Raw genomic sequence first — 16,261 nt, forward strand, 5'->3', positions numbered from 1 at the left:
TTTTTAAATTGCCCTCTCTTTTTGTGCACACGTGACATTTTTGGAATTTTCGTCAATAATTAACGGTGAGTGAAAGACCACCAAAATTATGTGAGCTGATACTAAATATAGCTACGAATCAAATGATATTCCCGTGGCCCAAAACAAGATTGTTGTGCCGCTAAACAACTTAATTTTAAGCTTTCAGGAAATGAAAAAAAGAAAATGTCAAATGTTCGTAATCAAGAGATCTAGGGTCTCATCTTCTGCTGATCTTTTGATGCGAGCAAGAGTTTTTCCAACCTACAATTGTGGAGTAAATTGCTTTACTCTGCATGTAACAAACAGTTTCTGTAACAGTAAGTATTTTAATTTTCGTTACCTCTACATCCCAATTTGTTCTAGCAGTCAGAATTGTTAGAGTTGCTGTTTGTACTAAAACTCCGAAGATCATCCCCCACCAGATACCCTGTAACAAACCCAAATACTACAAATATTCATGCAAAACATAAGAAATAAGTTAACTTTGAAGGAATTTATCTTTTACTATTTTTGTTGTTTAGAAATATTTATGAAGAAATTTATTCAGATGTCTATCAGAAATGTTTTCAACTTACAGCTACTCCCAGAGTAGTTTGAAAGCCAAGAACACACCCAACAGTGAGCCCTATGACATAGAAAGAAGCCAAATTTACATATGCCACAACAGCCTGCCATCCACATCCAATTGCAACTCCTGAATTTTTTCAAATAAAATTACAAAAAAGGAAGAAGAATCAGAAGTAAAATGGTGTACAAACCTTTTGTTTCCTTACATGATATTAATAAATTTTTTTAGCAAGAATTAACTCATTTTTCAAAGTTTAGTGGGAGTAGATTGTGTTACCTGACAGTATGGGTTGAATGAAATTTAAGAAAACTGAGATAGCAAGCAGTGGAGTCAAGCTAGAAACTTCCTCAATGACTTCAGAGTCAGAAGTGAAAAGCTTGCTCAAAGGCTCCTGGCATGTCAAAATAATTGCAGAGAAAACTACACTGATAACAATGCTGATTCCATTCACTACAATGACAGAAAATCTTGCTACTCTTGGATGAGCTGCCTCTAATTCATTGCTGATTCTGACACTACATCACCCAACTTCTCATTAACACCATTTAAGTTTACTCGAGTTAAATGAGAGCATTTTTCTTACACTAACCTGGTTGCAGCACTTAGACCCAACATAAATTGCAGGTCCCAGTTTAAGTAATTCATACTGAATGAGAATCCATTGACATGAAAATTATGGTTAGATAAGATGAACATTAATTGGGTATACCCATAAAAAGGATGTTGCCATAATAAGCATACCAAATAGAAATAGTGTCCACTGAGACTGTGGGATGGGAGATCAACCCAGATAAAAGTATCAGTCCTTGATTATACCATGTCTCCAAACTGCATTAGAATGTATGTAACCAAAAAGTAATTAAAAAACTAGATCTAAGTTTTGTACTTTTTCTAATTACTACTAAAATTAGAACATTTTTTGCCTATCAAACAAACCCCCAAGAGATGCGCTTTAAAAGAAATATTTGTGTGGCCAAGAGGGTGAGAATTAAGTGGATTTCTGATCTATACCACAGCATCCAAGCATAAGCAGCTGTCAGTTTGAAATAAGGCCAAATTCCTTTGAAAGCTTTGACAGTGAGGCCACCCCAAGTTTGGTTACATCTTGGGCTAAGAATGATGTATAAACCATTCAACAAGACAAGAAACCACCATGAGAAGCTGAGAGTAAGAGCAGCTCCAACAAGTCCATAGTCGAATACAAAGAGAACCAACCAAGTGAGAAGGACATGCAGAAGGAAGACCCCAAGTGAGATGAATGCAAGAGGGTTCACAATGTTCTGTGCTTGGAGGAACCTCTGCGTAGGGCAGGATACTGCAAATGCATAGAGTTGAAGAATGATTCCGCGTGAAAAAACTTGACCTTTCTCTGCTATGCTCTCTGACTGACCTATGGCTTTCAGAAATGACCCTGAAAACCAATACAGAAATGTGAGAATCACTGCAGCCCCCAAGTGTAAGATGATTGCTCTTTGCAATATGATGCCCATTGCTGAGTAATTTCTTGCCCCGTATGCTTCTCCACACACTGTTTGCACTGCACTTGCCATCCCCAACTGTTTAAGGACAATTCAACAACCACTTTCACAGATTCAATATACAAAACTAAACTCAAGTTCCATACCAAAGAAATCACCAAATTTTAGCATATAACAGTGTTAAGAAAATGAAAGTCATAAACTAAATTCCCATTGTAAAATTGAAACTAAGTACTAACATTTCTTCTTCTTTATACTCACTCCTATCCAAATATGACCTTATATCTACTACTTGTAATACTTTAGTACACATATTACCCCTGTAATTTTTTATAACTAAGTAAGGAGCAACTTTTATAAATTTTCATAAATTGATGTTGAAATATAACCACCCCAAATCAAAGTACAATTATGAAAAAAAGTAGTACATAATAACATTTTTGTTTCTTCAATTTATTTTTTACTTATTCTTATATTTTTCTTAAAAAGACTCAATTTGATATTTTCGATTAAATGTAATCTCTTTTGCTAAATTAATATTGATATCATTCCTCTCTTTTTTTTATCTGGAATTGGACAATAAACACATGATCGTCTTCTAATCAAATTAACGTGGATCTAAATCTTTTTAAAAATATAGAGAGCACCTTGAGTAAAAAATAGAGAAAAAATATTGAATAATTATCACAAATATAGAGAACAAAGTCACTCAAAATGACATGTTAAGTAAAAGTTTGAGAGGATATAAAGCAAAACAAACATACCATAATCCCATAAGCAAGACCCTGAATTCCAACAATGGCCATGGATGCCCCAGCAAGCTCAAGAGACCCCAATTGGCCAGTGAACATCAAGGTGACAAAGCTTAGCATGTAGTTGAAAATGGAGACAAGAATGGAGGCCCATGACAATAGCCATATGAGCCTTGACTCCCAAGCAACAAGTTGTGGCCACCATCTCAACTCAATGGACCTTTGTTTCAAGAACTCTTCAATGGTGTCTGATGATAAAACTGGTATCTGGGAGTGTGAATGAAGACCAACTAGAAGTGGTTGGTAACCTGACTCTGAGTTCATGCTTGTGTTGTGTGCACTACCTCCAAAAGAAAGGAAGGATGAATTGCAAGTAGTGTATAGTGGAACAGTGTGAATGAGACATGTAAAAGTTAGTTTGCCTAAAGATTTTGTAACTACCAACCATTCTTCTTTTTGACACTTACCTAACTTGCAAACAAGTGGATCAAACTAACCCCAACACCACATCTTTTTCCTCTTATCTTGATATTCTTTAAAATGAGTATGCACATTTTGTTTTTCAATTTAGTTGTTTAAAAAATATTCATAATTACTTATTCAATTTGTTTGATTACTTATTAGAATATTGTATGTTGATTTAAATTTATTATTGTTACAAAATGGTTATCCATTTATTGTAAATGTAAACTGGTTTCCTAAATGTTTAAACTTCATGTAATCAATCTTAATATAAAACTGGAACCAGAATTGTAACATATTGGTATTAACTTACAGGTTTAATTATAATTTTAAATTCAAAATTTTCTAAAATATGTCGTTTTGGTCCCTTTATTTTGATTTCTATATATTCATAAATTCTTAATTTTAGTCCCTGATTACTTTTACATCATTTTTATACCTTAATTTTTAATTATATGTTGTTCAATTTTCAGTTTTAAAAATGTCTGATGTTGGACTTGACATTGACTAATTAGGTTATTTGATTTTATAAATTGAAAATTAAATTATTAGATGTTTTAACTTATCAAAGTGTAAAAAAATAATATTAAAAAATAATATTTTTTATATACTATAATAATAATAGTAATAATATTTTTCTTTAGTAAGTTTATTATGATTTTTTTTAAAACCCCAGAAAATGGTATTTTTAAAAGTGGTGGTAGTTTAAAAATAGTGAGACTCGCTTATTTTATTATTAAATGATTTATTTATAAATAGTTGTGTTATAAACGAGTTTCATTATTTTAAAATATATTATCTCTCTATAAACCACTTTTCTAGAATTCTCTACCTTCTCTCAAAGAGTTTTAACTCCTAAGTCATCTCTTTGACGATGAGGATGTACCTAATCAATCACGGCAATGAGGTCTATATTTCTAGCCAATCAATTTCTGTTATAGAGCAAGAAAGTTTTGACTCCTTTTCTTCTCTCATTCCTAATATGTTTTCAGAAGAAGTAAGGGTCGTTGCATGTGTGATCATGCTTCTCCTACTCATTCTTGGTTAATCTAGAGTTTTAAGGACCCTGTCCGCTTCCAATTTGATGTTTCATAGGTTAGCCTAGAAATTTCTTGCATTTTAAGCAATGGGTGGGACGTTTTTAGAGTTAGACAGTTTATTGTGAGGTAAGGGAAGCTAGACCTTGTTTTAAATTATTTTTGTGGTTTGAAATTAGTATCTCTATGTATGATCAAATAATTTAAATGAAATTGTGATGATAGTTTTGTACTAGTTGTGTTTAAATGATGAATTAAGGATAATATGATGTTGGTATATTTGTAATGATGTGATTGTGATACTTGATATTGTTATGATTATGCATGATGAAGTTGTTTTGGTGTTTGAAAACTGAATTCAAATTGTTAGGGTGATTAGCGGTCAAATTCTTGGAGTTTAATCCTAAAAATGGGGGTTTTGATAGGTGAGTTTTGGAGATAGGTGTTGGAATGTGAAATCAATTGGTTTAGGACTGTTAGGTGGTCATTTGAGACTTGTTAGAGGTGTTCTCTGATAAAAATCTGATATGAAACAAAAGGGGTAATTCGTTGGGGAAGTTTTATAGTGTTTTTAGTGTAAAAGTGGGATTTTGAGTAGTGAGATTTTGAGGAAAGGGTTGCGAACCGTTTTAGGGAGTTGAGAGTGTATTATTAGACCTATTATGACTTGTCTAGACCTTTAAATAAGTAAAATCTGGTGTGGAAGGGATAATAGCATGATAGGGTGTGTTCCTTAGCACATTTTGGTTCAACATTTAGGTTTAACTATTGAAAAGTTGAAACAAAAGATTGGGAGTAAACTGAGACGTTGGAGTGAATTGTTTAGTGTATTATGACTTGTCCATGATTTTAGTTTGCAGCGTTTTGAGTTCGAAAATGTAGATTTGAGTTTGGGTACTTTTGGAGTTCTCATATGAGTTTTGTTGAATATATTGAAAATTATGTATGAGATTAATCTCCCTTGTGTTGAATATATACATAAGGTCCTCTATTTATAATAGAAGAAATATGGGCTAAGCCCAATGTTGATAGGGGGAACAATATGAGTGTTGAACCTAATCCTTGATGTGTTCGTTTTTTTATGATGACAACACATTGATTGTAACAACACATACTTGTTATCATGACACAACATAAATGTGTATCTGTGATTGATTCATATGTTAATATGTAAATGTTTCTTGATGATTAATACATAAGATGACGTGTTGATTGGTCTGCATACTACTACGATCATGATTGTGTTTATATCTACTATATGCATACTAAATGTTTTAATGTGATCAAAACCACAAGCACAAAGCAACTTTGTATGATGAAATCGATTACAGTGGTGTTGTAATAAATTAAGTTCATCAAATACCTTATGTTTTAAATTGTGGCAAAACAACAAGTTTTAACCGATTGCATTAAGTGTAAAATCGATTAAAACTCGTGTCTTTGCAAACATCTTTTCGAAATGTGCTGTGATGAGTTTTGTAGAGAAAAAGTTTTCAAAATTTGTTTAAGTGTATAGCTTAATCGATTACACTGGTTATGTAATCAATTAAGGCTGTTATAATTTGAAAATTGTTTTTCAAGCTAAATCATAACTGAATTAATGGTCATATTTTTAAATATGTTGACTAATATTTATTGCAAATCGATTACATTAATTGTGAATTTAATTAGAACTGTGTTAGTTGTAATTCTGTTACATCTGTTACTAATGTAACCGATTACATTACTAACGTAATCGATTGAATTGTGTCTGTCATGAGAATACTATATATTGATGTACTGCACACAAATCAAAAGAATTTTGATCATTTCAAAACTTTCATATCTGATCTTTGTGATTTTGAGAAAAGAATTACAGGTGTGCTAAGATGCTCCAAGAAACAGATTCAAAGAAGTTGATTATCTTGAAGGTTTCTTGAAGAACTGATTGAATTTTCACTACTAATCAACTACTGCACGAGTAAGGTGTATTCTTGACAAGTCAGACTTCATTTTCTGCAATCTTGGTTTATGTTGTTTCCCTATGCGAGCGGCCAGGAACAAGAGCGAGGAGTTCTTGGTACTTTGAGAGGTGTTCTCAAAGGGTTCTACAGTAAAAACGTGTGGTTCTTTGTGTAGGTGTTATCTTTCTATATTTGATTGTTGAGTGGGAGAGGTGTTTACATTTTGAGAGAGTTCTCTATAAAACCTTTGGTGTAAAACTCAAATCATTATAGTGAAAGAGCCTTCAATCTAAGGTTGATTGGAAGGAAACTGGATGTAGGCATTAAGGTCGAACCAGTATAAATTCTCTGTTTGTATTTCTTTCCTTATCTCTCTTACTTTTATTGCATGCACTTATTGCTTAGATCCCAAGAAAGATTAAAGATCATTCAAAGTTTGCGAAAAGTATTAAAAAGCAATTCATTTTATAGATCACTAATTCACCCCCTCTCTTGGTGTTGAGAAACAAGGCACTTCTTTTCTAACACCCAAAATACAAATAAGAAATAATAACAAACAAACTAAAGATAAAAGATAAATATGAAATAAAGATAATATTTCTAACAGGTTTAATGCACCTAGTTCGGGTCTAATGATCAAAGAAGTACTTTTTTGTAGTTATAAACTTGTTTTCGTATCAATTCTAGTTTGTAATAAAACCTTTTCATCAATTGGATAAGCCTTAGGTGCATCAAAGTCCATAAACGCAATGTGTTGTCAAATGAAATGGTGTTGAGGAGTGTAGTTTTCTAGCGCAGAGCACCACCATTCCAAAGGTGCCAGTGTTGAGCGCCAGCTTTCTAGCGCTAAGCGCCACCATTCTAGGAGCGCCAACATTGAGCGCCAGCTTCTGGGCGCTGAACGCCATTGCACCAGTTTTGGTTTTTTACAAGTTTTGAAAATATCAAATTCAGGGTTCCAAGTATCAGTTTTGGATGTTCTTTAGGTCGTTTTGGGGGGTTTGGAAACTTTTAAAGCTATTGGTGAGGGTTTCAAAGTTGTTTTCCTTACCTAGTGTGAGTATCAAGTTGCTATAAAGAAAATTTTGTTATTATGTGACTTTTTATGACTTGTAAGGGTGTTTCTGGTTGTTTAATGTATAATAAGATGTCTCATGTGATAGTATGCATTGCTTGTGTGAAGTATATGTATATATATGATTATGAGAAGGATATTATGATGATAAATATGTGAATGATTATGTGAATTGTATTGATGGACGTAACTTTTATGACCTTCGTGGAGAGGTTACATGGTGGTGCCCTGTGTTGTTATTGTATGAATGTATAGAGCTTTATACTGGGAATTTATCCTAACGCTCTCAATAACCCCAAGTCAAGTAGAGGAGATTGGTTATGTCGTGGAGAGTAGCAGGAGGCCTAGTCTAGGGGCTTTTGTAACGTCCCAATTTCAAGGGTGTCATAGGTTATTCAAAAATCAATAAAATTTCAAACTTTAACATAACACGGAGACGTATTTTCAAAAACCTTAACATTTAAAACGTGCATAGCATAATAGTTCAAAAATATTTGTCCAATGAAAATAACGAAGGAAATAAAATGACTTCAATTACATTGTCTCAAAGTTCAAAAGTAATAACGGCAAAAAAAATCTCAAGTTTATCCCCCATCATGTCTTGAATCTATCATGGCTCAGCACCACCTACAACATCATATGCTCACGTATAACATCACACATTATACGATCATCGCATTCACATGCACACACACAAACATGTATCAGGTAAGCTACCGGTAAAACACTCATAATAATATGATATAAACATACTAACTAAATCAATAATAATCAAACACCCCATATGTAATAGTAATAACAATAGGATTCCTAATCCTCTAACATAACAATTCAATCAAACGAATTACTCAATCATCGATCCTCAATCCTCAATCCTCGATCCCCGATCCTTGATCTCCAATTCTTGATGTCATCACTAACATCTCACACATAGACTCTTGGTATATCCACTCCTTAGCACCTATGCTAACTACTTACTATACTCTTATAATAACACCGCTATTACATAGCATCACTTGGAGCATCTCAACCACTATGATCACCATCATAGATACACCACCATCATGACTATCCTAGTCATGAAAAACATCGTGAGCATCACTATACCATAAACACTATAGTGGAAAGAATCAAACACACTCACCAACTGTAGATTCCCCATACAACCCATCTGTAGATTCCCCACACAGATACATTCGAGTAGTCCCCTAATCCAGCAAGGAACATGTAATCCTGCCACACAAGGACAAGGAAGACACCTTCACCCCCACACAAGGAAGACTCAATACCCGAATACCCCTTCTAATGCACACAAGGCAAAAGGAAGCACTTATACGCAGATAGCACCAGGATTTACAAGGTACAACTAGTAGACTTATTCTCCACTCTCATGCTCATCAATCACATACTTCAATACATCCCAACACTCATTCATACTTTAATTCACAATCACAAGTCAAAACTGACCCTAAACATGCCTATTACTCTCATTCCTTGAGTACCAATACATTTCACTGCTTCCTAGGCTTGAACCACGTCCATTCTTCATCAAATTTGCCATTTTTCACCAAAATACACTATGATAATGGATTATCACTTTTGATAATCGATTATCTTAATGAAAATCACCCAGAAACATCACGCAAGAAGGGATAATCGATTGTAATAAGTGATAATTGGTTATTCCCGGAACCAAACTCAATATCATCGCGTATCACTATTAACAATCGATTATCTGCGAAATGAAACACATCTTGGATATAATTCAAGTATGCAAACACACATGCAACAACCCTAAATCACGAGAACTCGCCCAAAACATCATTCATGCATTCAAGCATCACATACCCTTGTAAACATACTCAAACACATACATCACAACACTTGAATCATCCAAATTCAATCATTATACATATTATAACCTAACCAACACAATTATAACATATATGATTATTATCACACCCTTACACATACATTTTCATGGAAAACCCCACAAGCCTCATAACTTTATTCTCCCTTAGCATTAAACCATTCATTTGGATAACCCAACAACCTTACATACATTCATAGGAAAAACCCAACACAAAAATTACATAAACCATATGCCCATACATACATAAACCCTTGCCCAACAAGAGCAACATACAACCATAATCATAATCATAATCATATATCATATATCAACAAGGATTAGTAATCAAAATAACCAAGAACACATATAACATATAATATATAATAATTAACAAAGGAAGGTAAGCTTCCCATACTTTGACCAATCCTAGGGGTTTGTGTATACTCTAAAACACCACCAATCTCTAAGGTTTCTGTAGTTCTTCTTCTTCTCTCACAAAAGCTCCTTTCTCTCTCTCTCCTTCTCTCCCTCTCTATCTTTTTCGTTCCAGATAGGTTAGAATGTGAAACCTTAGTTCCCTTTCTCCTTTTTATATTTTCTTATTTTATCTTTTTCTTTTTAATTACAATAATATCAACAACCACTAAATCTTTTAATTTCAGATTTATTTTCCTTTTCTTTCCTTTATACACCCCCATAACTTAATTTCTACATTAATTAATGAGGGTAAAATGACCTTTTTCCCATTGGGCCCAAAATACAAATTAAAATCCAAAAGTTTACTTTAACTCTTTTTCTTTCTAGAATTTGGCCTACATCTATTCAATTCTAAATCATCCTTCTACCCTTAATCTAACACATCATATTAGTAACAACACACCACCCAAATAATCCAGTAACAACATACCACCCAAATAATCCAATAACAACACACCAATCATATGTTCCACTTCATCAATAATAAAATTAAATAATCAACATAATAATTATATTTTTAGAAAATTATTAATCATCAAACACCAATTATCAAACAATAATGTCTAAGTCTTATAACTCATTATTCCTTATTTACCACATTTTACTAGGGTCTTATATCTTTACCTTGGCCAAAGACATTTACGGACTAACCTTGTATGGTAACTTGGGGTGAGTAAGTTGTATTACCATTACAAGTTCATAAAATACCCTAGTTCGACATTCATACTATATCCGGATGAGTCAAGTCTGTTGATAGTTAAATGTGTAGTATGTGTGATTCCCTGTATTGAAATTGTATTTCATGATTGATTTAATAATTGTTTTAGGATGTTTCTTTTTACTCTAACTTACCATTTTGCTTGTGCTTTTGTGGTTTGTTTCCTATACTTCTTTCTTTGCTATGATCATCTAGGGGGTGTGAGCAAAGGGTGATGAGACTTCTATGAATGTTTAGTAATATTAGTTAGTTGTATTGTATATAGTTTTGATTCGTGATGTTGTAAATAAAGTTTTAAATTTATAGTTATGTATATGATTGTAAATAACTTTATTTATCAGCCTTTGTAGATTATTCTCGTTTTATTGATTATGGGATGGATCTTATATAGTTTTACACTATATTTTAGGATGTTACATATTTGTATCAGAGTAGTTCGTCCTTAGGATGACTTGCAGGTTGTAGGTTTGTCGTGCTTTTCATGTGAAAGAGTTGAGTCTAGGTGACATGATTTGTCTTGTCTTTCTAAGTTTTAATCGTAGAGTTGGTGTATCTAACTGAGAGTTTTGAGAAAAGAAAACGTCTTGATAGGAGTAATGAGGGTGCACATTCATGACTATATCGGAGATGATTTTCCTCTCTTAATTTTGAAGGTTTGGGGAAAGAAAGGGTTGTGACTCTAGTGTTATTATTTATAGTGATTCTTGTCCTTTTCTTGCCTTTGTGGTAGTGTATTGTGCTCTATAGTGGTAGAGGAATTCAGGTTCAAGGACAACATACTTTCATTAGAATTGGTTAAAGCCTTTGAGACACATTCTTGCCTCGAAGATAGGGAGTTAGAAGATAAGATCTTTTGAGTTTCAAGGAATGGATTAAGATGTGTGGATGTAGAAGCATCACTTTCATTTCAAGAACAATGTTAGAGGAGTAGAAATCACAAGCTACCAAGAGGAGTTTGGGTAAGCCTTAGTGTAGCAAGGTTTGGAAAATCAGTTGGTTCTATGTGTTAGTAATGTCAGAGGTTAGAAAAAGGAAGGTGTTTGAGAATATATCAACGATGTTTGAGATCTACAAAAGAAAAGTGGTGGAAGGTTTGAAGATTAAGTTAAGAAAGGAATAAGAATTCTGAAATGGACGAAAGGAAAATCAATATTTAGAAAGGAAGTACAAGAAGAAGAGTTTGAGAATCAATTGTGTAGAACATAAAGCATATTTAAGGAGAGAGTTTAGTAGAAGACAAATTTTCCAAGTTGAGAGAACATGAAGTCTTTGGGGAAAGTTAAAGTGTTGTAAGGGTTTTAAGGTGAGTAATAAGTAGAAGGAGATGGCAAGATATTCTCAACAAGAAGATGCATCAGAGTCAAGTTTTTTAGGGATGTTTTAAGATTAATGTTTCGCATAGAAGTAAGGTTTGACCTTGGACTAAGGTGGAAGATTTCAAGCACCAAAGGAAGAAGCACATCAGAAAGTTAGTTTAGGAAGAAAATGTAAGGCAATAGAATTAAAAGTACGGTGACTAAGGGAGTGAGAAGAAAGGTCTTGAAATAGATAAAAATGAATGTCTACAATATAAGTTGTTGAAGTGGGAATCGAGAATGGTCAAAGAGTTGAAGTGGGTTACGAGGTTCAGGGATATGAAGCTGCAAGGAGTTATGAAGGTGAGATGTTTGAGTGATATGTTTAGTGTATTATGACTTGTCCATGATTTTAGTTTGCAGAGTTTTGAGTTAGAAAGTGTAGATTTGAGTTTAGGTACTTTTGGAGTTGTCATATGGGTTTAATGTACCTAGTTCGGGTCTAATGATCAAAGAGGTACTTTGCTTTAGTTATAAATGTGTTCTCATATAAATTTTAGTCTATAGTAAACCCTTTTGATCAATTAGATAAGTCCTAGGTGCATCAAAGTCAATAAACTCAATGTGTTGTCAACGCTGAGCGCCATTACACTAGTTTTGGCACTAAGGGGTAGTTTTGCTGTAATGAGGGGCAGTTTTCTGGCGTTGAGTGCCACCATTCCATGGGTGTCAACGCTGAGCGCCATTACACTAGTTTTGATTTTTTTTCAAGTTTTGGAAATATCAAATCTGGGGTTCCAGGTTTCAGTTTTGGACGTTCTTTAATTCGTTTTGGGGTTTTTGACCCTTCTGAAGTTGTTGGTGAGGGTTTCAAAGTTGTTTTCCTTGCCTAGTGTGAGTATCAAGTTGATATAAAGAAAATTGTGTTATTATGTGACTTCTAATGACTTATAAGGGTGTTTTTGGTTGTTTAATGTATAATCAGATGTATATATATATATATATATATATATATATATATATATGTATGTATATATATATGTATGGGCTTCAAGAAGGTAATTCCGCACAAACTCATGGGTCTCTTACACTTTAGGAATGAAGGGTTTATGTTTCAAGAGTGGTTAGTATACCAGGGGCTTGAGAAATTTGTAGAGATGTTAAAGGATTATTATCCTGACCTGGTTAAAGTCTTCTATACAAATATGAGAGTTGAGAATGGCTTAATTTTTTCAAGGGTGAAAGGAGTTGGCATTAAATTGGATGAAGCCATATGGACTACCATTGTTGGTTTTAGACCGAATGGGCACAAGTCTCATATGGGTGCTCCTGGAATTAACAAAATAGCCATCTACAAGGACTGTTTAAGGTTTCCTGATGAACCAAGAGATTTTACTCTGTTCAAGGTTGGTGGCATAAAGAGAGACAAAAGGTTGTGTGCATTCGTGATAGCTTGGATTTTATTACCCAGGGGGAGTAATCAAGCGCAACTTTCCACTAAAGATGTGTATCTTATCCATGCTCTGAAAGGAAGGATTAAAACAGATTGGATTGCTGTTATGAGTGATCATATGGTTAAGGTTTCCAAATAGTGTATTAACAGTCTTTTGAGGTTGATAAATCCCAGTAAGCTTTCAAGCCAAAACTTTGGTCGTCCTGATTCGTGACGTCAGGAGGAAGCTTCCTTCTCCTCCTTCTTGTGGTTTGGTGTTCTGTTTCTGTTTCGTTTGGGGTCGAGGTGGTTGTTGGTGGTGGCGCACATGGAGCCGCTAGGGGTGGTTCTGGTGGTTGGTCGTGGAGTCCTTCGTGGACTTGGATTGGTAGTGGCAAAAGAGTTTCGGCTAGTTGAGCCTGGGTGCATCTGTAAAGTCTACTTGTTTTGGAGAAAAGCAAACAGAGGAACCCACTAAATAAAAATTGAAGACAAAATAATAATAATAATTTATTTAGGAGTTGGGTTAGGCTTATAGTTTTGATATGGGTTGATAGTTTTGGGTTGGTTGGAAAATTTGGGTTTGGCTAATTAGTTAAGCTGTAAGACCCATTGATTGGGAGGATTTGAAATCGCAATTGTAGAGACCAAAAAATAAAAATAAGAACAAGACAAAGAGAATTTAAAATAAAACATATGTCTCTAAAATTAAAATAATGAGAAATAAAATTAAGTAATTAACATATGATGAAATTGGAAATAAACATTGAGTTTAAATAGGAAAATAATGAGATTACAATCATTGTTTAAGATATTAAATGATTTACTAATTCTGATTTAATAAAAAAGCAAAGGAGATTTTAATGGTTAATTAAAATAACAAATGATTTATTATTTTTGGATTGCTATTGAATGATTTTTATTTATTTGTTTTTATTCATTCATTCTTTTAGTGGAACCCATGAGAGGTCCATTCAGCATATTGCATTTTAATGAAACTTAAGATAATAATGAATGAATAACGTTAGCTAGGAAATAAAAATATGAGGGTAGATGTTTGATTGATGTTGGAACACGAATGAATATTGAGGTGCGCCTGAGTGTGTGCTTGGTGAACATAAGAGTGGGGGATAGGTCCACTTGTTGTACCTAGTAAATTCTGAGACTATCAATCGTTTGATACGACATAGCGACTCTCTTTCGCCTTGTGTACAAAAAGGGGGTGCTCGAGTATTGAACCTTCTTTGTGTGGAGGTGATGGTGTTTGCCTTATCCTTGTGTGACAGGAAACATTTTCCTCGTAATCGAGAAATCCTAAACATTTGGATGTTACAGTTGGACTATCCTTCAATTGAGAGTTGCTCTGTAAAGCCTTGGCTATAATACTCTAATCATTATAGTGAATTACTCTCCGATCTAAGGTTGATTGGGAGGGTGGCTGGATGGAGGCACTGAGGTCGAACCAGTATAAAACTGAGTTTGATTTTCTTTTCCCTATCTCTTTACATTTGCGCATACATTCTATATTTGTTTTACACGCATACTGTTTTCATAGCACACCATTGCTTACAACACAAGAAAGGTTTTAAGAACCAACCATTCACCGCCCCCCCCTTCTTGGTGTTGAGAAACAAAGCTTATCAATTCTAACAATTGGTATCAGAGCTAGTTTTCAAGAATTATTTTAAAAATAAATCGATTAACCTTTTTGTATAATCGATTGTTCGATCCTGAAATGACTTTTGTTTCTCAAACCTTTGGTGAAGGTGCATTCACAAATAGACCACCTCTATTTGTTGGCAAAAATTATGCTTTTTGGAAAAATCAGAATGCAAATCTTTCTTGAGTCAGTAGACAAAGGTGTGTGGGATGCTACTCTCAGTGGACCTTTTGAACCCACTCATGTGATTAATGGAAAAATTGTTTTAAAAAAATTGAGTAGACTGTAGAGGAAAATAGGAGAGCACAATATGATGTTAAAGCAAGAAATGTTATTGCATCTGCTCTTACTATGGATGAGTTTTTCAGGGTTTTCCAATGCAAGACGGCCAAAGAAATGTGGGAAGTTCTTGAGGTTACTCACAAAGGCACAAATGAAGTCAAGAGGGCTAAAAAGAATTCCCTGGTGTTGGAATATGAAATGTTTAGAATGAATGTCTGCGAGACCATATATGATGTACAGAAAAGGTTCACTCATATTGTCAACCACTTGATGGCTCTCGGCAAAGCATTTGAAAAGGAGGAAATTAACATCAAAATTCTGAAAAGCCTAAACAGAAGTTGGCAACCAAAGGTAACAGCCATAGCTGAATCAAAATATTTAACTAACATGAATATGGCTACTTTGTTTGGCAAGCTCAGGGAACACAAGTTGGAGCTTGGTAGATTGAAAGAGGAAGAGGAGATTGAACAGAAGCAATCGGTTGCACTCAAGGCTACCTGCAAAAGGATCCCCAGAAAGGTTAAATCTGATGCAAACTCAGATGCAGTTATCTCAGAAAAATAGAACTGTTGCAAATGACTTTGCAGGTCACTCTAAAGGAGGAAGAAAGAACTCCATGACCAACACTATTATGTGTTATGAGTGTGAAAGAGATGGTCACATCAAGCCAGAGTGTCCAGAATTGAAGAACAAACAAAAGGCTGATGCAAAGTATCCTCAGGACAAGAGAAGAAGTAAGTAAAGAAAAGCTTACATTGTCTGGGAGAACAGTGATGTTGATTCGTCCAGTGATGATGATCAGAGTGTAGAGGAGGAGTCAAACTTGTGTTTCATGGCGGGTTCTGTGTGTTCTGAAGATAGTGATAGTGATTTCGAGAATGAGCCAATTGAAGTCAAGTATAACATGCTGCTGGACACATATCAAGAACTACATGTAGAAGCTATGAAACTACAATACAAGGTAAATCGATTAAACTCTGAAAGAAGAGGCTTTGAATATCGAATTAACAACCTTGTTGATGAAAATGAGAAGCTGAGAAATGAACTTGAAACTGCTTTGCAAACTGCTAACAATGTTAAAACTGAAATTCAGATTGTAGAGAAAGAGTGTGAAAACTCCAATGCTCATATAGAAAAAATAGAATACTTGACTAGCACGCTATCTAAGTTTACTCTTGGTAGAGATAATTTAGAAGTTGTTTTAAGGTC

General features: G+C 34.1%; 1 protein-coding gene across 2 annotated transcripts; it reads right to left on the minus strand.

Moving 5' to 3' along the window:
* Window positions 1–37: 37 nt before the first annotated feature.
* Window positions 38–3,143, minus strand: LOC108343090 (protein DETOXIFICATION 41). Of its 2 annotated transcripts, none has more exons than XM_017581145.2 (8): window positions 2,832–3,143; window positions 1,601–2,145; window positions 1,331–1,417; window positions 1,179–1,235; window positions 866–1,104; window positions 597–715; window positions 362–448; window positions 38–282 (listed from the first exon to the last, which is right to left on the minus strand). In XM_017581145.2, exons 1-8 carry the CDS (start codon window positions 3,141–3,143, stop codon window positions 208–210), a joined length of 1,521 nt encoding a protein of 506 aa, XP_017436634.1. In that variant the 3' UTR covers window positions 38–207. The 2 variants fall into 2 exon arrangements, with proteins under 2 accessions (XP_017436634.1, XP_052734737.1); XM_052878777.1 differs by having other exon boundaries at window positions 362–466.
* Window positions 3,144–16,261: the final 13,118 nt, after the last annotated feature.

Source organism: Vigna angularis, chromosome 6, assembly GCF_016808095.1.
Source record: "Vigna angularis cultivar LongXiaoDou No.4 chromosome 6, ASM1680809v1, whole genome shotgun sequence".
NCBI classification, from domain to species: domain Eukaryota; kingdom Viridiplantae; phylum Streptophyta; class Magnoliopsida; order Fabales; family Fabaceae; genus Vigna; species Vigna angularis.